Consider the following 23,404-nt stretch of genomic DNA (forward strand, 5'->3'; position numbering starts at 1 on the left):
TAATGTAGGAATGAAAGCTTGAGCAATTCAGACATGGCTTATGTTTATCACAACCAAACACGCAACAACTTTCATGTCATAAAATGGTATTGGCAAATAAAAACCACACTGTCCTCGGTTACTATGGGTCCCCAGGCCTGTCTGACAATTTTAGTGAATGAGGCCTACAGTCTTTTTTGAGTTTTGCCCATGCCTTTTGCAGACTGACTTAAATGTCCTGAGCAGCACATACAAGTAAAGTAAAGTCAACCCTTCTATCAACCTCAAATACTATTGAAATATACAGCTAGTTCCCAGCCAGTATATTCTCGACCTCACTGGGCCTATGCATCAAACTATGTACATTTAATAAAAATCTGAGATAAAATGTGTCATCTTCACACATGGAGCTTGTTTGGTAAGGTTTATATAGAAGAGTTGGGTTGTCTTTTCTGCAGCTCAATCCATATACCATCCTTTGGACGAAGAATGAGTTCTCCCAACAGAATAAGATCTTCACGGTTCTGGCTTGATTTTACAGTAAAGTTTCTCAAAATGGCCGATAACACCACCTTCTCCTCCATTAGAGCAAAGCGCTGGCCTGTGTATGATAAGACATAAGTAGGAGATGAATGTTACATCATAAACACAACCTAGTAAGTAAATAACTTGACGGTCACAAACCAGTAGCAAAAAGCTCAGTCATTTGGCCATGTACAATGGATTTCTTTTCATGTGTTATTATAGAATGACCTCTAAACACCATTATATTCTGATTATTTCTTCTAGATTGTCATGAACAATGGTGGCCCCATTTCTGGTTTTGTACTGTTGAATTATGGTCGAGTAAAGCGCTGTTCCAGAAAAAAGTAGAAAATATAATCCCTTGGTTTACCCCGCCATGACTACACAATTGCTACATACATAAACAGTAAAGAGTAGGTATAAACACAGCTGGGTGGACCCCATTGACTATAATGGGTCGATAGGTTTCCATGGAAAAAACACTGACAATTTTTGGCAGATACAGACTCTTGAAAGTCCGGCACAAATGTGAACGTAACCTTAGATTGGCATATGAAAATTTATTTTGGATCACAGTCACAGGAACTGAGTGCAGCTTCATTGAGTCATGCAGTTACTGCCCTACTTTTCATCCTGTAACATCATGATTGACGTGTTCATCACTGTTTGACTTCAGTTTGATACCTTACCTGACTGCCAGCCCCACATGGTATGACTTAGCACCATGACTACATGGCTATATCAACCCAGGGACTAGTTAGAGTAAATGTGCATAAGGTTCTAAAAGGTTATTACTTGACTTTTCAGCAACAGAAAGTTTTGTGAGGGTCAGCATAGGAAAGGAATTTACTTGACACTGCACACTCGGACCAGTTTAGGTTCTAAAAGCCACCTGACAGGTTCTCTTTCAGCATTTTGCAACGTACCGATGCAGTTTCTAAGACCAGCGGAGAAAGGGATGTACGCATAAGGATTACGACCACTTGCATTCTCAGGCAGAAACCTTTCTGGCTTAAACTCTTCAGGTTCAGGAAAATATCTTGGATCCCGATGAAGAACATAAGGCATAATCATTGCATCCACACCTTTTGGTATGGTATAACCTCCTGTGAATTGAAACATAAGCACACACGTTATTTATGGCTACCTTATAGGCAAATGGTATGTGTGCTAAAACAAACCCATTTGTCCCCTATTTTATGTGCATGGTAGAAGACAGACATTCCTACTAAGATAAGGTTCCTTACTAATAGTGCAATCTTCAGTAATGGTGCGTGCAAAGAATGGCACTGAAGGGTAAAGTCGAAGCGATTCTTTAATAACTGCTTCAAGGTATCGCAGCTTCTTCATATCATCCATTGTCACTGGCCGGTCAGACTGACCTAAAGATGAAAACACAATGAAAATAGCTTTAGGATACAAGAAAGAATGATGACTTGATGATGATTGGTTGACACATCATGAGTTTAAGCATACGTCCAGTTATAAACAGCTTTTCAGAAATGAATAATACAGGAGAAAATGAAAAACTTTGTAATATATCTTATAAAGGAGATCTGTTTTCTTCTCCACTTATTAAGCTGCTCTCCTGCTCCTGGGGTGGCCAATTCACTTATTGTCTTATTCTGTGTGCTAGCAGCCTCCTATCTGCAAACCTAGCAGTTTTAAAATTGTACAGAGTGGTACAGCATAGAAGCAAAAATTATATACAGAGTGTAGGAGCAAGAATTCTATAGAGTGTCTTTTCTAACACCCCTCCCATCTTCTAAGACTAATATGTAATTTATGAAAATTTGTTTGTAACTAAGGGTATACTATAACCCTTTACTCAGCACAGTAATTCTTACATTTTTGTTTTTAACACCCTGCCTAACAAGAGCCATAACTTTTTTATTTTTCCATTCACAGAGCCATATCATGTGTTATTTATAAACAGAGCAACATATGAATTTAGCTAAAGAATATTTTTTAGATAACCAAGTCTTACCAAATGTGTCATCTAGCTCTTTGTGCACCTTTTCCTGAATCTCAGGATAACATCCCAATAAAAACAAGGACCAGTTAAGTGCAGCCGCTGTAGTATCATGGCCCTAAATATAGAAATGTATGAATGTTACTGCTTTGTTGCATCATAATCAGTGGTGTAACAAAAAAAACTAGTGGGCCTGGGTGTAAACTTTTGTCCAGGGCACCCTACCCCAGCAAATTTTTGACAGTGATGGTTATGGGTGCTGCAGCGGTATCTCAGATACTTGAAAAGGATACAGCTACAGAAAACTGCAGTTATCAAGAATATGATGAGTGAGCAGCGCAGACCCTGGCATATAAAAACACTGGAGCTGTGTGCTTTGGGAAACAGCTGATCTGCAGGATCCTAACAGTCTAAGCAATATAAAGATCAGTGGGAGTCCAACACCTGGGGCGCCTCCTGATCAATTCTTTGAAGTTTTGTGAGCGACATGATTCCTTCCCTATTCACATTGCACAGCATCAGTTTTATAACCACCAAACAATATTATTACAGCCTGTAGTAATAGTGCACAGCTGCTATAAAACAGATGGCGTGTGATGTGAATAGTGAAGGGCCCCCACACAGTATTGTATGCCCAGCAGTGGCCCCTCACAGTATTATATGCCCAGCGGTGGCCCCACACAGTATTATATGCCCAGCAGTGGCCCCTCCCACAGTATTATATGCCCAGCAGTGGCCCCTCCCGCAATATTATATGCCAAGTAGTGGCTCTCAAACAGTATTATATACTCAGCAATGGCCCACACACAGCATTACATGCTCCAAACAGACCCCCATTGCTACGGTGCTATTGTTATACTCAGGGGTCTCCTCAGACCCCAGAGTATAATAATCAGAGGACCAGAGAAGGTGAATAAAAATAGCAAACACTAATACTCACCTTGCCTGAGTATCCTCTCTCCAGTTGTCTTCAGCATCTTCGGCCATCTTGAGATGTCCCTGCTGAGGCCTGTGGTTGTTCCTCAGTGGTCACGTGGGGGCACACTGACATCATTACACCGCTGCGCCCCATGTTACTGCTGGGGCCTAATCACAGGCCTCAGTCACATGATAGAAGAGCATCGGAAAGGACGCTGAGCCCAGGAGAGGTGAGAATAAGTATTATTTTAAGTCACTTCCCCTAAACTAGCATCTTTTGAAAAGGGCCCTGGTGACCTGCCGGGGCCCCTTTTAATTTACAGTATGTATAGCGGTTTGGGAACCAGGCTTTTCCCGACTGCTACCATAGTACCCATGTACGCCCCTTCCCCCCAGGTCCGGTTGCACTCCCTGCGACCACGGTCGTTTTACCACTGATCATAATACCATTGGAAATTTACACTGGAATAGTTATAAAACAATATTTACCATAATTGTGTAGATTAAAAAAATAATAATATATTAATCCCTTTAATAAATAAGGGATCATACACAGATGTATTTATTTTGATTTGCATTTTAACCCATTTTGCGCCATTAACAGTACGGCTTATATAACCTGATAAATGTATTCACTCAGTCAAAACAACTACATTGATACCAAATTGTAATACTGACAGCGTGATGAATTCTGTACACTGTCAGTTTTTACAGATGTGTGTCTTGGTTCCAGAGATATTGGTGCCATAATTTCCATACCGATATCGAGTGGTTTCAGCCTCGCATCTCAGCGCCATTGGTTGGCGGTGAGGAACACCATCTCTTCCCCGACTGTACAAGTCTATATAAGTGCACCTACTGGGGGTTGTTTCTCGTTGTCCTCCACCGCCAATGATGCTTGGATCATAGTTACATAGTAGATGAGGTTGGATAAAGACATTAGTCCATCAAGTCCAACCTATAACCCTACAATCCCCTACAGTGTTGATCCAGGCAGTGGCGTAACTAGGAATGGCCCCATGACGTACTTTTGACATGGGGTCCCCCCCCCCCCCCGACGCCGAAGACCTCGACCGACCCCCCTCCTACGCGTTCTAATATGCCTCATAGTGGCCCCTTCACACAGTATTATCCACCATAGTGGCCCCTGCACATAGTATTATCCCCTGCACACAGTATTATGCCCAATAGTGCCCCCTGCACACAGTATTATGCCCAATAGTGCCCCCTGCACGCAGTATTATCCCCCAGAATGGCCCCTGCATGCAGTATTATCCCCCATAGTGGCCCCTGCACACAGTATTATCCCCCATAGTGGCCGCTGCACACAGTATTATCCCCCATAGTGGCCCCTCCACACAGTATTATCCCCCATAGTGGCCCCTGCACACAGTATTATCTCCCATAGTGGCCCCTGCACACAGTATTATCCCCCATAGTGGCCCCTCCACACAGTATTATCCCCCATAGTGGCCCCTGCACACAGTATTATCCCCCATAGTGGCCCCTGCACACAGTATTATCTCCCATAGTGGCCCCTGCACACAGTATTATCCCCCATAGTGGCCCCTGCACACAGTATTATCCCCCATAGTGGCCCCTGCACACAGTATTATCCCCCATAGTGGCCCCTGCACACAGTATTATGTCCCACTGTGGACACCCATAAACAATTATTATACTCTGGGGTCTTTTCAGACCCCAGAGTATAATAATCGGAGACCCGGGGGAATAAAAACATAAACTACTGTTTCTTACCTGTCCCCGGCTCCTACGCTGTCTTCTCCGCTGCCGTCCTTCTTCAATGACGTCGGACGTCACATGACCGGGTTCATGTGACGTCAGAGACGTCAGTCAACTAGGAAGGAGGCCTGGCCAGGATCGTGGAGAGGTAAGTAACAGTGTTTTCTATATTTCTTACCTCTCCCGGTCCGCCAATCATTATATTCGGGGGTCCGAAAAGACCCCCCCCCGAGTATAATGATAGCAGCGGTAGCGCCTGTCACTGGGCCCCTAATGACCCGGGCCCTGTGGCAGCTGCCTCTGCTGCTATGGCGGTAATTATGGCGGTGGTGGGTGACAAAAGGATACTGTCTGTGGTGACCTCCATGCGGGAGAACAAATCCCACCCCATGTATGGGACCCTGATGGGACTTGGCAGCACTGTAAGTGACCGTCTGCTTCACCCCAAGTGTGAGAAGGAGCGCTATCGCAGGTCCTTCCTTCCAACCGCGACCAGGCTGTATAATCTACATCAGACCAAACGAAGATCACTCCGCACAGAGAACTAATGATTATGACGATGACCATGAGGTCTTCCTCTTTCTCTTCTGTTTTTCCTTAGCTGCTATGGCCTCCTAGTATATCTTCTCTCCTCAGCTTATGTGTGTCTACGTCTGTAACATATAAGGCTGCATTCACATGGAGTAAACGCTGGCGTTTTTTGTGTGTTTTTTGCACATAGCGCCGCGTTTACGCCGCGTAGCGTCGCGTTAACGCCGCGTATACGCCGCGTTAACGCCGGGCAACGCCACCGCTAAATAGCGCGGCGTTAACGCGGCGTATACGCGGCGTTAACGCGACGCTACGCGGCGTAAACGCGGCGCTATGTGCAAAAAACACACAAAAAACGCCAGCGTTTACTCCATGTGAATGCAGCCTTACTCTGTATTATCCTGTATCTGTATTACTATGCTGCTGTAACACGCTGAAATTTCCCCAATGTGGGACTATTAAAGGATTATCTTATCTTATCTTAATTATGCCATTGGATCCAGGGGAAGGCAAAAAACCGCATGAGGCTCATGCCAATTGCCCTATTTCAGGGGAAAAAATTCCTTCCCGGCTCCAATCTGGCAGTCAGTATAAAAACCCTGGATCAACGTGTCCTTAAAATCTAGAGTCCATAACCTGTTATATTTTTCTCTTCAAGAAAGGCATCCATGCCCTCTTTGAACTTGTTTAATGAATCCACCATCACCACTTCCTGGGTCATGACAAAGAACTTCTAAATGTACAATATGTAGTGTATGAAACATATCCTTCCTTTCAACAACGGAATGTCATGTGATTTGGGTGAACGGGTCATATGACAACTCCATGGTCAGTACATCATCATGCAGTGAAGCAAAATAACATAGGAGAAACATAGGAGGTCATGGAGATAAAGAGAGGCTTATTTCATTTGTAAAGTGCTGCACTGACCACAGAAAACAGATTTTTTTAGACTCCTTCTAGGGCCCCCAGTGTGTTTTAAGATGTACAAAGACAATAGTGATATCATTATATAACATACTTCTACCTCAAACATGAACGTATCCACTTCTTCACGGATGTCTTTAAGGCTCATTGTATTCCCTTCCTCATCAGTTGCTTTCAGAAGCATATCTAAGAAGGCACACTTTTTTTTGGTTTTCTTATCTTGTTTTCTTTTATTATTGTCTTGTTCATTGTTGGCTTTTGCATTCTTCAGTTCTTGCGCTCTTTCTATAATTGTCTTAAAACACAAAATCACAATGATACCTCCATTTCAGCTATTAAACATGACACGAGTCTCTGTGTATTAGAATAGAAGGCTATGTCTAGCTACTATAGTATTGAAATTGATTACTATGGTCTCGTCACGGGCCTTTCGGCCAAGTCCGTCTCCACAGTATTGGTACACTGTTCACACATTTCCACCAAGGCACCATGCATGACCACTGTCCCATCTGAAGTTCCTGCCACTGCTCTCACAGGATGGTCGCAGGAGCTCGGACCTCCCTGGAATATTCCAGGCTGAACTTGACCAGGTATGGGGATCCATAGCCTGCCATGTGATCCATCAACATTGTATTCTATTTCCTGCTGCTAGGTCTTATATAGAATGTACACAACAATGACACATAAGGAGAAATTTATTAAGACTGGTGATCTCTATGACAGTCTTAATTCATTCCCTGTCATAACTTGCCTGCTAAAGTTACTAAAAGGCTCTGGGCTCTTAGTAATTCTAGCACATGTAGATGCGCTTTGTCGCATAACTTCCAGTCCATTGGTCTGGATCTCCAAATGCATCTGCACACTCAAAGCAAGGGTACAACCAGTTTTACAGGTAAGTGAGTAGTGGGCTTATACACCTTGATTAAAATGCATACTAAGAACTTAAAGAGGACCTTTCACTATATCTGGGCACAGGCAGTGTTATATACTGCCAGAAAGCTGACAGTGCGCTGAATTCAGTGCACTGTCGGCTTTCCCGATCCGTGCCCGGTGTAAAGCGCTATCGGTCCCGGTACCGTAGCGCTTTACAGTCAGAAGGGCGTTTCTGACCATTAGCCAGAGACGTCCTTCTGCCTCGCGGCGCCAATCGCGCTGTGCTGTGGAGCCGGGAGGAACGCCCCCTCCCGCTCCTGATAATGCTCGTCTATGGACAAGCTGTGTGAGCAGAGGGAGGGGGCGTTCCTCCCCGCTCCACAGCACAGCGCGATTGGCGCCGCGAGGCAGAAGGACGTCTCTGGCTAATGGTCAGAAACGCCCTTCTGACCATAGAAGAGCTACGGTACCGGGCTGTAAGCTCTTCACACCGGGCACAGATTGGGAAAGCCGACAGTGCGCTGAATTCAGCGCACTGTCAGCTTTCTGGCAGTATATAGAACTGCCTGTGCCCGGATATGGTGAAAGGTCCTCTTTAATGTTAATGTTTGTAAGTTTTGGTGAGAAGAATAGATCATTGTATAATACTGTCCAGAGGAAATTGAGCTCACTCAAGTGCTGCAAACTCTTCAAACAGCCGACTGATAAGGTCATAAAACTGGAAAAACCTCTTTAAGGGAGCCTGCACACTGAGTTATGCTCCGCTCATTCTGAATGTAAAACTTGTTCAGAATGAGCGCGTAAAAACCAGATCCCATTGATTTCTATGGGTGCCGGCATACGTGCGCTACTCATTGAAATCAATGGAAAGCATCCGTGTGCAGGTTCCCTCAGGGTCCATTCCCACAGAGTTTTTGGGCGCTGATTTTGACGCTGAATCTGCATCAGTATCCACGTGGAAAAAAACATCTTCCCATAGAGTTATATGGGTTCCGCTCGCTTTATTTTTCCACGCACAGAATTTTTCCACTAGCGGAAAAAAAATCTTCCTTCAGGCAGATTCCGCCTGCAAATACCAATGCAGTCAATGGGAGGCGGAAAATCCATGTGGCGGATTCCGCGTCAAAATCCTGCCCAAAAACCCCATCTGAGCCTAATGCAATGCAAGCAGGCAAGTACATAACAAAACATATCCAATATACATCAAAGGAATTCATTCTGCATCCTAAGTTTAAACATAATGCACACATCCTATCTTACAAGGATCTCCATGGTGAGGATTAATTTCACAACTTAGCAATAGTATATAAGTGGGTGGGGGAAAAAATCTCTAAAAATTTACTAAATTTACTAAATTCTACTACACTAATGCTTTCTTATATACGTCTTAAATGGTCCAGTTTGAACAACTCATTTTCCTACAGTCTATTGAGAAATTCTGAATGAATAGAGGGGGTTCCCTTGCTCAGAAACTTCATCTTTTGGCCATGAACGAGAACAGTTGCAAACAGCGTCTCTCTCTCTCTAGAGGACCCATCCTGCATTACATATACAGTCCACCGATTTACATGGGCACTTTTTATTTTTTGCTCCAGTTCTTCTCCAATGAAAAGAAACAACTTTGTAAAGAGTTTTCATTAAACATTTTCTACCTGCAGCTGTCATGCAGACTTATGCATTTCTATGGAAACAGACAACAAACAAACCCTGTTTAGAATGATCCCGTAGTCAACCCCCCCTTTATTAGCCCCTTATTCTTCCAATTATAAAAGTGATCTAGTATGACTGCATGGTCAAATTAAACAGGGTTTGTTGTGTTACCATTGAGATGTATAAGTTTGCATTGCACCTGTAGACTCATATGATAAGGAATTTTTAATAAAGGTTATTGTTATTTTTACAGGGAAGAAAATAGGAAGGGCACTCACCCACTCAGAGGCTCATCTTCATAAAAGAATTTCCTTTATTAGGGTATTACATCTTAAAAGCAGTCCTTGTAGGGAGGGAAGTACAGCATCAATGGCAAGAAAGGCAACAGCCGTTTCGCGCTACCACATGCGCTTTTTCAAGCCTCAGAATGGCATTCTGAGGCTTGAAAAAGCGCATGTGGTAGCGCGAAACGGCTGTTGCCTTTCTTGCCCTTCCTATTTTCTTCCCTGTAAATTGTTATTCAACGCTTTTTTCTGGTTGCTGAGCACCCCCACGGCTCTATATGAAAAAGGTTTAACGCCTCTAATCTACCTCCAACCTACCAGCCATTACGTTTACAGACCCAGCAGTGCCATCCTGCTTCTCCTTTTCGCATTTATTGTTATTTTTGTTATAGATGCATTAGAGTAATAAAAAAGGGTTGTGGTGTCCAAATAAAACATTACATCAGATGATAACTTGAGGAAACTACAACAAAGCTGAGATCTAGGTTCAGATTGTACAAACTCTCTAAAAATAAATGTGAATAAAGAGATTCCTTGAAATAGTATCTCGGACAGTTCTAAAAAATGTTAAAAGCCTTATATGATGTATGACAACATAACTAACCTGTTCAGTAAATGAGTGGAGAATTTTTAAGTTTTTTTCTTGTCTTTTTCCGTCTTTTAAATAAGAAAAAATAAAATCTGACCATAACCAGGGCGTCTTCTGACGACGTTGAACAAAATCACTCATTCTAATGGAAAAAAATATATGTGTGTTTGATACATTGAACATTTTATAACCTTAGGTTAACAAGATAGAGGCTCAACAATTACCAAAATTGCCCATCATTAGATATATACAGACTTGTTATGTGTTGTCAGTGGACGCTAAACAAATATAGCTGTCTTATTATTATGCGGGATTCATTCATTACCTTGGCACTCAACCAACTCTCCTCTACCACTCAACAATGATTCATGGCGCTCTGTATACAGGTATATATACCCATGCTTTTCAATTATAGGTGAAGTGGGCAGAAGAGACTGGGAAGAAGCTGTGCTCTTGAATACAGTCATGATTGTATGTACACAATCAATGTAGGTCAAGTGGGGACCAGGCACAATCTACATATTAAGATAATTCTATTACCTAATACTTACTCATAAATAGCTTTGACATATTCAGAATCACTGTTGCTCTGTGCATGAATTTTCCTTCCCATGGCTGTCTCTACAGAGCAGAAAAATTATGTTTACAGAAAATAATTGAATCTGTAGAAATGTCAATTTATAACATACAAAAGATTAATGGGCTCGGGCCTATTAAAAAAGTAGAACACATTATTATACACACACACACACACACACACCAAAGAGTCATGTATTAAGGAAAAATATATATAGTCTTATCATAATTGCCCAGTTTACAAATACTGAAAGTGCAAACTTAAGGCTGCATTCACAACAGTGATTATTGGCTATTAAATTCAATGTCTGTGAATGGGGGCTATTCACATAACCATTATTTTGGCAGTCCATTGTAACGGACCATCAAAGTATAGGTCATGTCCTGTATTTGTATGTTTTCTCTGATCCCTCCATATACTCAAATGTATGTTTTTTTTACTGCACATCAGTTGTCTGAATGTAGCCTTAGACTAGACAGTCTCATACTCCCCCAGATTCATCAAAGTGTCTAATGTTGTTAGCGAAATCACATTATTACACTAGCCTAGTCCTGCAGCTTCTATTAGTTGGCTTATTTTATGGCAGAAAAATAGAGCATTTTGGAAAAACGGAGCCACAACCTAAGCTACATCCACTTCCAACTGAACCACTCTCCTTTCCATGCAAGTGGCAAAGGTGTCCATAAAGTGTCTAAAACACTTGAGTAATGTACTGCAATGTAGATATTTGTACGATTTTTTGATACAAATTACATCAAAATTCCAGTGCATTTTGCATTGTAAATCTCACCCATGTTCTGAACAACCAAAACAAGAAAACTAGGTTAAACACAAGTAAGTGACCAGAGAGATTTTCTATGGTAAGGGTTTCTTTAAGAAGTGCCTTAGTCTAAGTCATCTAACTCAAGTACCCTCACAAATTATGAAGATGCAGTGATCATCAATATGCAAAGGTCTATGTATAGTTAGGGCTCCCTGCATGGGGGTAACCAATGGCATAATGAAATGGCCAGGGTGCTTTACCACCATCATAGTGACTGGGGAAAGCCTGGTTCCCCGACCACTATACCTGTTGTAAATGGACAAAGCCCCATTAGATGCCAGCCCAGGGGAGGTGACAAAAAAATACTTACACTCACCAGTCCTAGGCTCAGTATCCTCTCCCGTACTCTTCCGGATGGTCACTGAGGTCAGACCTCACTGCTGGGGCCTGTGATTGGGCCTCAGCATTCATGAGGTCATCGCTTCCCATGTGACTGCTGAGATTCAATCACAGGCCCCAGCAGTGATGTCTGGGGAGCAGGACCTTAGTCACCAGCAGAAGATGGGCAAGGAAGATGGAAAAGATGCACAGAGGGACCAAGGATTCCCAGGAGAGGTGAGGCAAGTTGAGTATAAGCGTTTGTTATTTTTAATCACTTCTACTGGGCCTTTACTTATTATACTCTAGGGTCTAAAGAGACCCCAGAGTATAATAATAGCACTGGCTCTGGGGGGGGACTCTTGGGAGCATATAATACTGTGTGGGGGGCCACTATTATGGCTCATATAATACTGTGTGTGTAGGCCACTGTGAGCATATAATACTGTGTGAGGGCAACTTTGGAGCATATTATACTGTATGGGGGACATTTTCTTCACCCTGACTGCAATAGTCTGCACGTCCTAAACCTTCTTCACATGTCTTGCTCCAGGGGTAATAAGTTTACTCTGTATAGACAGGCAGCCATCAAAGGGAATCATAATGAATATCAAAGAAGTTTAGCAGCCTCAGGCCTCTTTCCTAGACGTTTATTGTTTGTTCTCCTACTATATACTTTCATATAGTGTACGTGTCATGTATTCAGTCTGCTTCTGACTATAACACTAAGCAATCTTTCCTCGTTCTCTAGGTGTGTAAATGTTTATCATTTAGATTTTTCCAATTTTTTTTTACAATTGTAAAGTAGATCCCATTTGGCTTGTTGGGGATCAGTTAACAGCATTGTCTACATGACTCAAGGTCAGGAATGTGACACATCTGAGGTAATGACGCTAAGAAGCAGAGTCTTAGGTGTAAAGGTTTGGTGAAATAACAACCTAGACTCCTAAGAACACTATTGATGTACAGGGTTATTACTGTCAGTCAGTGATGGCTGAGATAGGAGTATAGAACTCTAAGGCCTCATGTATTCCGCTATAAAATTGCCCCCTCTTGGCCTGTACAATTGGTCATGTGCATGGCGTCTCTGTAGGCCACCGCCAAACTTGTTTCTTCTCCCCCCCAGGCTCTGTAAAAGAGCAGTGCAGCAGATGGGGAGAGAGGTGAGTGCTATTGTTTCACCTCTGGCTAAACTAAATTTTATACTGCAACCAGGATCACATGATATATATTATTATATCATGTAGCCATGGTTGGCTACAACAGGGAGCTGAATTCCCCTCGCTAGGAAGTTTTATATTCGATCATCAGTCAATGACTGAGTAACCTTTGTAATATACTGAGCCCCCCCATTAAACATCCCCCCAGTAATAACCCATTCCTAACATGCCGGAACTTTAAAGATGGCAGCCACTTTTGCCACCAGTTCTCCACTGTTAAACTCACTGAACCTGAAAATATTATGTCCACCTATCAAAACAATTTTCACTGAAATATATTAGGAAGACTCTGATATACTGTATAAAACTTAGAGCGGCATCAGAGCGGTCACGCTATACAATTTGATTTCCAGCAATAGTATCTACTGTTGCAGTGAATGTCCTGAGACAGCCCCTGATGATACTTTGAACAGTGGAAACGCATAGGGCAGAACCATTATGACAGGGCTATCTAGTAGAGATGAGCGAACAGTGTTCTATCGAACACATGTTCGATCGGATATCAGGGTGTTCGCCATGTTCGAATCGAATCGAACACCACGTGGTAAAGTGCGCCAAAATTCGATTCCCCTCCCACCTTCCCTGGCGCCTTTTTTGCACCAATAACAGCGCAGGGGAGGTGGGACAGGAACTACGACACCGGGGGCATTGAAAAAAATTGGAAAAAGTCATTGGCTGCCGAAATCAGGTGACCTCCATTTTAGACGAATAGTGGATTTCAAATCCGGGTCATATGAGAATGTGAACTTTGTGACTATGAGACAGGGATAGCTGTACAGGCAGGGATAGCTAGGGATAACCTTTATTTAGGGGGGAATGTTATTAAAAATAACTTTTTGGGGCTCTATCGGGTGTGTAATTGTGATTTTTGTGAGATAAACTTTTTCCCATAGGGATGCATTGGCCAGCGCTGATTGGCCGAATTCCGTACTCTGGCCAATCAGTGCTGGCCAATGCATTCTATTAGCTTGATGAAGCAGAGTGTGCACAAGGGTTCAAGCGCACCCTCGGCTCTGATGTAGCAGAGCCGAGGCTGCACAAGGGTTCAAGCGCACCCTCGGCTCTGATGTAGGAGAGCCGAGGGTGCACTTGAACCCTTGTGCACCCTCAGCTCTGCTACATCAGAGCCGAGGGTGCGCTTGAACCCTTGTGCACACTCTGCTTCATCAAGCTAATAGAATGCATTGGCCAGCGCTGATTGGCCAATGTATTCTATTAGCCTGATGAAGTAGAGCTGAATGTGTGTGCTAAGCACACACATTCAGCTCTACTTCATCGGGCTAATAGAATGCATTGGCCAGCGCTGATTGGCCAGAGTACGGAACTCGACCAATCAGCGCTGGCTCTGCTGGAGGAGGCGGAGTCTAAGATCGCTCCACACCAGTCTCCATTCAGGTCCGACCTTAGACTCCGCCTCCTCCGGCAGAGCCAGCGCTGATTGGCCGAAGGCTGGCCAATGCATTCCTATGCGAATGCAGACTTAGCAGTGCTGAGTCAGTTTTGCTCAACTACACATCTGATGCACACTCGGCACTGCTACATCAGATGTAGCAATCTGATGTAGCAGAGCCGAGGGTGCACTAGAACCCCTGTGCAAACTCAGTTCACGCTAATAGAATGCATTGGCCAGCGCTGATTGGCCAATGCATTCTATTAGCCCGATGAAGTAGAGCTGAATGTGTGTGCTTAGCACACACATTCAGCTCTACTTCATCAGGCTAATAGAATACATTGGCCAATCAGCGCTGGCCAATGCATTCTATTAGCTTGATGAAGCAGAGTGTGCACAAGGGTTCAAGCGCACCCTCGGCTCTGATGTAGCAGAGCTGAGGGTGCACAAGGGTTCAAGTGCACCCTCGGCTCTCCTACATCAGAGCCGAGGGTGCGCTTGAACCCTTGTGCAGCCTCAGCTCTGCTACATCAGAGCCGAGGGTGCGCTTGAACCCTTGTGCACACTCTGCTTCATCAAGCTAATAGAATGCATTGGCCAGCGCTGATTGGCCAGAGTACGGAATTCGGCCAATCAGCGCTGGCTCTGCTGGAGGAGGCGGAGTCTAAGATCGCTCCACACCAGTCTCCATTCAGGTCCGACCTTAGACTCCGCCTCCTCCAGCAGAGCCAGCGCTGATTGGCCGAATTCCGTACTCTGGCCAATCAGCACTGGCTAATGCATTGTATTGGCGTGATGAAGCAGTGCTGAATGTGTGTGCTTAGCACACACATTCAGCTCTACTTCATCGGGCTAATAGAATGCATTGGCCAATCAGCGCTGGCCAATGCATTCTATTAGCGTGAACTGAGTTTGCACAGGGGTTCTAGTGCACCCTCGGCTCTGCTACATCAGATTGCTACATCTGATGTAGCAGTGCCGAGTGTGCATCAGATGTGTAGTTGAGCAAAACTGACTCAGCACTGCTAAGTCTGCATTCGCATAGGAATGCATTGGCCAGCCTTTGGCCAATCAGCGCTGGCTCTGCCGGAGGAGGCGGAGTCTAAGGTCGGACCTGAATGGAGACTGGTGTGGAGCGATCTTAGACTCCGCCTCCTCCAGCAGAGCCAGCGCTGATTGGCCGAATTCCGTACTCTGGCCAATCAGCACTGGCTAATGCATTGTATTGGCGTGATGAAGCAGTGCTGAATGTGTGTGCTTAGCACACACATTCAGCTCTACTTCATCGGGCTAATAGAATGCATTGGCCAGCGCTGATTGGCCAGAGTACGGAATTCGGCCAATCAGCGCTGGCTCTGCTGGAGGAGGCGGAGTCTAAGATCGCTCCACACCAGTCTCCATTCAGGTCCGACCTTAGACTCCGCCTCCTCCAGCAGAGCCAGCGCTGATTGGCCGAATTCCGTACTCTGGCCAATCAGCACTGGCTAATGCATTGTATTGGCGTGATGAAGCAGTGCTGAATGAGTGTGCTTAGCACACACATTCAGCTCTACTTCATCGGGCTAATAGAATGCATTGGCCAATCAGCGCTGGCCAATGCATTCTATTAGCGTGAACTGAGTTTGCACAGGGGTTCTAGTGCACCCTCGGCTCTGCTACATCAGATTGCTACATCTGATGTAGCAGTGCCGAGTGTGCATCAGATGTGTAGTTGAGCAAAACTGACTCAGCACTGCTAAGTCTGCATTCGCATAGGAATGCATTGGCCAGCCTTCGGCCAATCAGCGCTGGCTCTGCCGGAGGAGGCGGAGTCTAAGGTCGGACCTGAATGGAGACTGGTGTGGAGCTATCTTAGACTCCGCCTCCTCCAGCAGAGCCAGCGCTGATTGGTCGAGTTCCGTACTCTGGCCAATCAGCACTGGCCAATGCATTTCTATGGGGAAAAGTTAGCTTGCGAAAATCGCAAACTGACAGGGATTTCCATGAAATAAAGTGACTTTTATGCCCCCAGACATGCTTCCCCTGCTGTCCCAGTGTCATTCCAGGGTGTTGGTATCATTTCCTGGGGTGTCATAGTGGACTTGGTGACCCTCCAGACACGAATTTGGGTTTCCCCCTTAACGAGTTTATGTTCCCCATAGACTATAATGGGGTTCGAAACCCATTCGAACACTCGAACAGTGAGCGGCTGTTCGAATCGAATTTCGAACCTCGAACATTTTAGTGTTCGCTCATCTCTACTATCTAGTTACATGTCAATAATAGCTTCTCTATGGGGAGTTTAGTGAATCCAAATTCAGTTTTCATCTGGCACGAGTCCTGTTGGTGTGGCACAAGGCCAGTATCCTCAGGTGCGAGTGCTTTGGAGAAGACTGTGTGATTCATTTGGAGTCCAACACTATTCTATTTAACTCCCATAAGATTTGCTATGACATGCTATGTACAGGGAGGAAGGGTCAGGAAGCTTGGCAGAAACAGCCAGAATCCTTTCCCTGTAATTGGAATCTATTCCCCTCAGGAGGTACAGTGGGTGGGAATGATATGCCAAAGTCTATAGGCAATTATTCATCTGCTACGGCAATTTTGTTGGTCTTGAGTGTGACAAGAAATATTGACCACTCGTTGTGCTGAGATACTTTTAATATAATAAATAATTAAAATCTAAGTTTTATACAGTATATCAGAGTCTTCCTAATATATTTCAGTGAAAACAGTTCTCCACTGTATTGCACAGCGAAGACCCAAAGTAAATGCCCACGATCAGAATACACTCTGATTGTAGACATTATTATTTGTGATGCCCTTCCACCGAAAGTGAAAAGTATCCCCCTAGGGCCAGTCCTTGGTACCTTGATGGACTGCTCCCGCATGGCAAAATCCTGGGAGCTGTCCTCTTCCTATGGCAGCCAGAAGCCTAATGAAGGCTCCCAGGACTGTTGTAGGATTTTAACTATGGAGGCTGGTGTATTACCCCTTTAATGTGTTATTATCAATACTCTCACATACCACATATTATATCCAAAGCGCAGAGCGTTATCTTCATGAAGCAGTTAAAAGATCCTTTGCCAACATGACTGCTGAACTTCTCCACCAATATTTTGGATTGTTCATTCATAACTTCTAAGAATTCCGCAAGAATAGCAAAGTGGAACGAGGGTGTTAGCATCTTCCTTCTGGATCGCCACTTATCTCCAGTGCTAGAAGGTTATAATAGACAATACTAATTATTAATAGCAATAACAGAAACTAATACACTGGACAAACAATATTAGGGACATGATTAATATAACAAAAAGCACTAGAGATAAGCAAACCATTTGTAGAAGATGGGAATTGACCTGAATTTTCCAAATATTTCAATTTAGACCTAAACCGAATCTCTGCTGGATCATCACCCAAGAAACGGAAGTAAAATTATTATACTTTAGGATCTCTTCAGACCCCAGAGTATGGTAAGTGCATGCCAAGGGGCGGTGGAAACATAATAAACAGTTATAGTCACCTTCCCTCACCTCTCCTCGGCAGCCTCATCACATTTGGCACTCCCTTCTGGCCTCCTGGGTAACATCATATGCAGTGTAGTCACCACAGTATTAAAGTGCCATGACGTCAGACCACCCCATGTGACCTCAGCTCAGCTGTGACCATGGGTGCATTGTATCTCTCAATAGGCCAGAAGAGACCAGAAGAGGATCCACAGGAAGAACTGGACATTGTGAGAATGCTAGGAGAGGTGAGTAAGATTAGGTCCCATAGTACATCATTTCACTTCCAGCTCGTGACCCAAAATGAATCTTTGTGCCAAACCATTAAAAAATTTGTCCATCTCTAAAAAGGACAAGATTTTAAAAAAATACAAAAGATTCTTTAGCGTATGTGAAAAATGTACTTCACTGCTTTCCTCTTGGCTCAACATATATCCTGATATGTGAGGCATGAGATGACCGGCATTAAAGAAAAAAAATAGGTGATTTGGATATATGTTGCCATGAATTGACTGAATGTCCTATATGTTCATCTATGTGTGGTCACTGAGTGGTTTTATTGTGAATTCAATCCTGTTAATGGTTTTCCTAGCATGTTGCAATTAGCGATGAGCAAATACTATTCAAAATGGCAGTTTTGAATAGTACGCTCCCATAGGAATGAATGGACGCAGCCGGCGCCGGTGTCCGGCCGCTTAACCCCCTGCACGCTAGCCGCTCCCATTCATTCCGATGGGAGCATGCTATTCGAAAGTGCTGTAGGAGCCGGAGTCTGTAGGAGTCTGAAAAGACCCCAGAGTATAATAATTGTTTATGGGTGTCCACTATAGGCTATAATACTGTGTGCAGGGGCCACTATGGGGGATAATACTGTGTGCAGGGGCCACTATGGGGTACAATACTGTGTGCAGGGGCCACTATTGGGGATAATACTGTGTGCAGGGGCCACTATGGGGTACAATACTGTGTGCAGGGGCCACTATTGGGGATAATACTGTGTGCAGGGGCCACTATTGGGGATAATACTGTGTGCAGGGGCCACTATTGGGGATAATACTGTGTGCAGGGGCCATTATTGGGGCTAATACTGTGTGCAGGGGCCACTATGGGGGATAATAGAGCGTGCAGGAATGCGTAGGAGGCGGTCGGTCGAGGTCTTCGGTGTCGGTTGGGGGGGGCCCCATGTCAAAAGTTAGCCACGGGGCCCTGCCATTCCTAGTTACGTCACTGCTAATAGCCTATGCTTCCCCTGTGGCTTCTGTATCTAGAGACTATATTCAGTTCTGAATCTATATTTATCTGAATCAAGTCACTGACTTTGTCCTGTAACTTCATGTCTCATATCTCAGCAGCATTTTCAATGTACCACAGTAAAAGGGGCCTTTATCATTTCTTCTCTGAGATCTAAAAGGTCTTGTCCCATACTGAAATAAGACAATTCTGTAGACCATTCTAGTCAGAAACATGTCATATTGCAATCATTTATAAATACACATAGGAAGGAACAGCTCACTAGAAACAGGTCCCAACATGGTACAAATATGGATGTGACCGAATGAAATGAAGAACACCAGAGGGCACCATAACAAGTATCTAACAGCAATAGCTAATCTTAGTGTCTACACATGGGACAACCCCTTTAGATATTCTTATTGTTATCTTGTAGTTAACTATGTGACTACCAGATGTCCTCAATACACTCAGTGACTGCAGTGACTAAGTACAATTGATACAAAAGCCACAAACAGGTAAGTTTTCTTTTTATAGCTAACAGCACGAGAGATTGTATTTTTTTAATTTCATTTTTTTACCTTGTTAGAAGACCTAAACCCAGCCAAGGATGAAGGAACTTATAAATGAAGGACTTGTCCATGTGTTTTGAAGTGCTTAGTATTGGCTAGAAGACAGAAAATAAACAGCGTAGACATTGGAATGATGGATATTCATGCACAGCAACATACATTACTATCCTACAAGACACTATATAGCTCCTCTGTATTCTACAATGCAGCAATGCTTCTAGGGAAGAACATCTACATGACGTAGCATCCAATAAAGCATGTACAATGTTGTCTTCTTACAGATTCTATATGAGGGGCCTATAGAGGTACCACAGAAATACAGCTCTGTACCTCACTCCGTGTACCCAGCCTTAATATGACCATGCTATGAGATGGGCATGTGGTCAGTGCTTGCTCGGTACAGGTGTCCCATGTTACAAAAAAACAAAGGTCACTTTAAACATAGTCTATCAAGTAACTCCCAGTACATAGTAGGACACTTAACAACATGCAGAGATATCTTTGTTGCTGTTCTCCGCATTTTCATTTCCTTAAAACACTTATCCCCAATATGTTACTCACCTCTATAGTTTCTGCATGATACAACATTAAGAAAGGGAGAGGTCCAATCCAAACTTTTATCAGTGGACGTTTTCTGAACACCTCACAGAATACAACGATTTGCTCAAATAAACCTGGAAAAACATAGAGTGGCATTAAAAGTAGAGATGAGCGAACACTGTTCGGATCAGCTGTTCCAAACAGCACGCTCCCATAGAAATGAATGGAAGCACCTGGCACGTACACTTTGCCGGCGGCCGGTCGCCGTGCCAGGTACTTCCATTCATTTCTATGGGAGCGTGCTGTTCGGAACGGCTGATCCGAACAGTGTTCGCTCATCTCTAATTAAAAGGAATGGCAATTATAAAGGAGGCTTTTCCTTTCCTGACTTTGGTGGGAAAAAAATGCAGCAAAATCTCTAATCCAAAAATCATCTTATCTGCAACATGAAGCCTCAGCCTAAGGGCTAATGTAACCCATTAGAAGTTGTTTAGAATGTTGGTGTTTCTTATTTGCCTGAATCCGCATATAACTCATATAGGTAGGTTAAGGTCACCTGAATCAAAGTGTTTTGTCAATATGCAAATGAGTTCTGTAGGAGCAACAAGGAGGGTTGCCATTGCTCCAAAGAGGTAAGGGTACATTCACATCTGAGTTTGGAGTCTCTGTCACAGTATGAGTCGACTGTTGTCTGACTTTATGGTCATCGGTTTCAGTTAAAAAAAAACAGACATCTGACAGATCCTATTATAGTCGATGGTGTCCTTCAGGTCCTGAATGTGACTGCTGTTGTTGGGATGTCTACCTGTGACATTGTAGCTTCAAAGACTGCTCGTGTGATATGCTGAGTTCTGGTGACAAACTCCCTATAAGTTAACTATTTCTATAACTAATATCCTAGTCTCAGGTCTCTTGTACGCAACAGTGACAATTTTATAGATCTAAACGTCGTTAAATTCTGACTTTAATCATCAGTTTTGCATCAGTTGTGCATTAGTTTTTGATGGCTGAGTTTCATTAACTTAGTTTTTAACTGACCCATTTTTAATAGACATGAAATGGATGACAATCAGTTAAAAATTGATCCATTGATTGATCATGGGTACGTGTGACATGAAAACGGACATAGACAGTGCAGGTCAGTTTTTTGACAACCATTAAGAACACACTGTTAAAAAAAGATATGTGAATAGATACATTGTATTCCAAGTGCTCTCAACGTGTGATGGATGCTACAAAGACAGTTGTCACATATTCGTTTCATTTGAGGCCTTAGGTGTATTCACACAATCGTGAAAAATGGCTGTGTGATGTTGCCGTTTTGAATTCAGTATGTATATTCACATACCTTTTTTTTTTTTTGAAAAACTGAAACGCGCTATATTGGTCCATCAACACAAACATGATTGTGCAATGTGAATAGACCCATTGAAATTCATGGGTTCCATAATGAGCACATGAATAATTGCCATCTGTGGATTTGTATAGACAGAAACATCTGATTTCATGGACATTAGGTCTGTAAAAAACCAGCACTGAGACCTTACTATGCCTACATTGTACCTTTTATTATATCTGTTATGCAAGACCATTGACATGGCATATTTGGATTAGGGCAGGTTCACATCTGCGCCTGGTCTCCGATTTAGCCAATCTGGCTGGTTTCCGTCTTCTGTCTGTGACAGGAGACGGAAATCCGGCGGTCAGGTTTGTAAAGGTGACTGGCCATGTGCGTCTTCTGCTTTTCCACAGGGAAACCCTTTTTTTTTAACCTGACACAAAGTTCTGCATGTCCAACAGGCAGTCCAGGCCTGTCCATGGACAGGCAGAAGACGCACGTGGGCAATCACCTTTACAAATCCATTCACTTGAATTGTTTTGAAACCTGACCGCCAGGTTTCCGTCTCCTGTCCAGTCTCCGGGGCAGAAGATGGAAACCGGACAGATTGGCTAAACTGAAGACCAGGCGCAGATGTGAACCTGCCCTTACAAAAATTCCATCTGCAAATATTTCACTTGTTGAATTTGTGCCAAGTCATTGAACCAACATTGAGTATTTACTGTAAGTGATACAGGCCAAGATATCTACCAGCAGTACCTTTAATACTACAGCAAAAGAAAAGCATTGTGGAGGGGATATTATAGCCACTAAGACAGTTTTGTGGTGTAAAACATCATGATTGTGCGCACAAACCCATTTTGAATAGCATGCTAATTTTACCTGCACTATTCCATAGACTTATATTGGTTGAGGAAGGTAAAAATGAAAAATGTAGTTGAATAGCAGTGAAAAACACAAGCGTTTTTGCTGCGTTTTATAACCTACTATAATGTACCTGCATGTGATTTTAGAAACTATAAATTAACCTATTTACCTATGAAAGCAAACACCGTACCTTAAAAGTATTAAAGTCTCTACCTTACAGAAGGTCTAGTTGCCCTTGTTGACCTCCTCTCATGCTGGGGCACAGCCCATTATATCTCACTGACCCTGATACTTTGTGTATGCTGCTATATTGCATTTAAATTATGATCTTCCTAAGTGTATAATATGGTGATATCTTCTCACCCTTTTTAGGATCCGTATCTGTATCATTTGCTAAGAGATTTTTGTGATATTCAGTTTTTTTAATACACTTTATTCTGTGACACTCAATATCCCCAAATATACTGTACCTTCAGCAGTTGGTATCAGCAGCATTGCATCCCCCACTAGGGGTAAGTTGGGACCCACTCCTCGGATTGGCTTCATTATTTTCCATTTCCTATAATAGTCAATGAAGAAAGGGACAGCAAAGAAGAGTATGAGGGTCAGCAGCACAACAGCTGCGGTGACCCAGACCAGCAGACGCACCTCTCCCCGCAGCAGCTCCATGTATCCCTGCACAGTGATGTCAGAGAATGAATATAGCCTGTTGTGGATGATGGTGAATGTGCCCTAGTATTTATAAGATCCCCAGTTATCTCTATTCTACATCCTTAATGGCATACACAGCCAGTCAGCTTTCAGCCAATGCTCGCTGGAGGGGCGGGCTGACACATTGCTGCAAATCAGGACTCACCTCAGGGGCATAGCTAAAGGGGGGTGTAGAGGTAACAATCCCTAACTAGCTCTGGAACTTCATGGGGCTCAAAGGTTTTTCTATAACTAAGAAATCACCAGTATTATAAACGTACATCACATATTCTGCACTGGGCCCCTGGAGCTAACATTGTAAGTGAACATTGATGTATTTTATTCTTTATTTCTTTCCTGTT

General features: G+C 43.4%; 1 protein-coding gene across 1 annotated transcript; it reads right to left on the reverse strand.

Moving 5' to 3' along the window:
- Nucleotides 1–298: 298 nt before the first annotated feature.
- On the reverse strand, nucleotides 299–23,021 carry LOC142184273 (cytochrome P450 4V2-like). The gene is made up of 11 exons (XM_075259051.1): nucleotides 22,823–23,021; nucleotides 20,168–20,280; nucleotides 19,616–19,701; nucleotides 17,326–17,516; nucleotides 10,543–10,612; nucleotides 10,007–10,133; nucleotides 6,696–6,890; nucleotides 2,492–2,594; nucleotides 1,752–1,886; nucleotides 1,431–1,610; nucleotides 299–580 (listed from the first exon to the last, which is right to left on the reverse strand). The coding sequence occupies exons 1-11, from the start codon at nucleotides 23,019–23,021 to the stop codon at nucleotides 405–407; spliced, it is 1,575 nt and encodes a 524-aa protein (XP_075115152.1). The 3' UTR covers nucleotides 299–404.
- Nucleotides 23,022–23,404: the final 383 nt, after the last annotated feature.

Source organism: Leptodactylus fuscus, chromosome 1, assembly GCF_031893055.1.
Source record: "Leptodactylus fuscus isolate aLepFus1 chromosome 1, aLepFus1.hap2, whole genome shotgun sequence".
In the NCBI taxonomy this organism is placed as follows: Eukaryota; Metazoa; Chordata; class Amphibia; order Anura; family Leptodactylidae; genus Leptodactylus; species Leptodactylus fuscus.

Coding starts and splice junctions, on each gene's coding strand:
- LOC142184273 (XM_075259051.1), bottom strand. CDS start 23,021: ATGGAGCTGCTGCGGGGAGAGGTGCGTCTGCTGGTCTGGGTCACCGCA. Junction 17,517..19,615: donor GGTTTAGGTCTTCTAACAAG/GTAAAAAAATGA, acceptor ATAACCTTCTAG/CACTGGAGATAAGTGGCGAT. Junction 1,887..2,491: donor AGAGCTAGATGACACATTTG/GTAAGACTTGGT, acceptor TTTCATCTTTAG/GTCAGTCTGACCGGCCAGTG.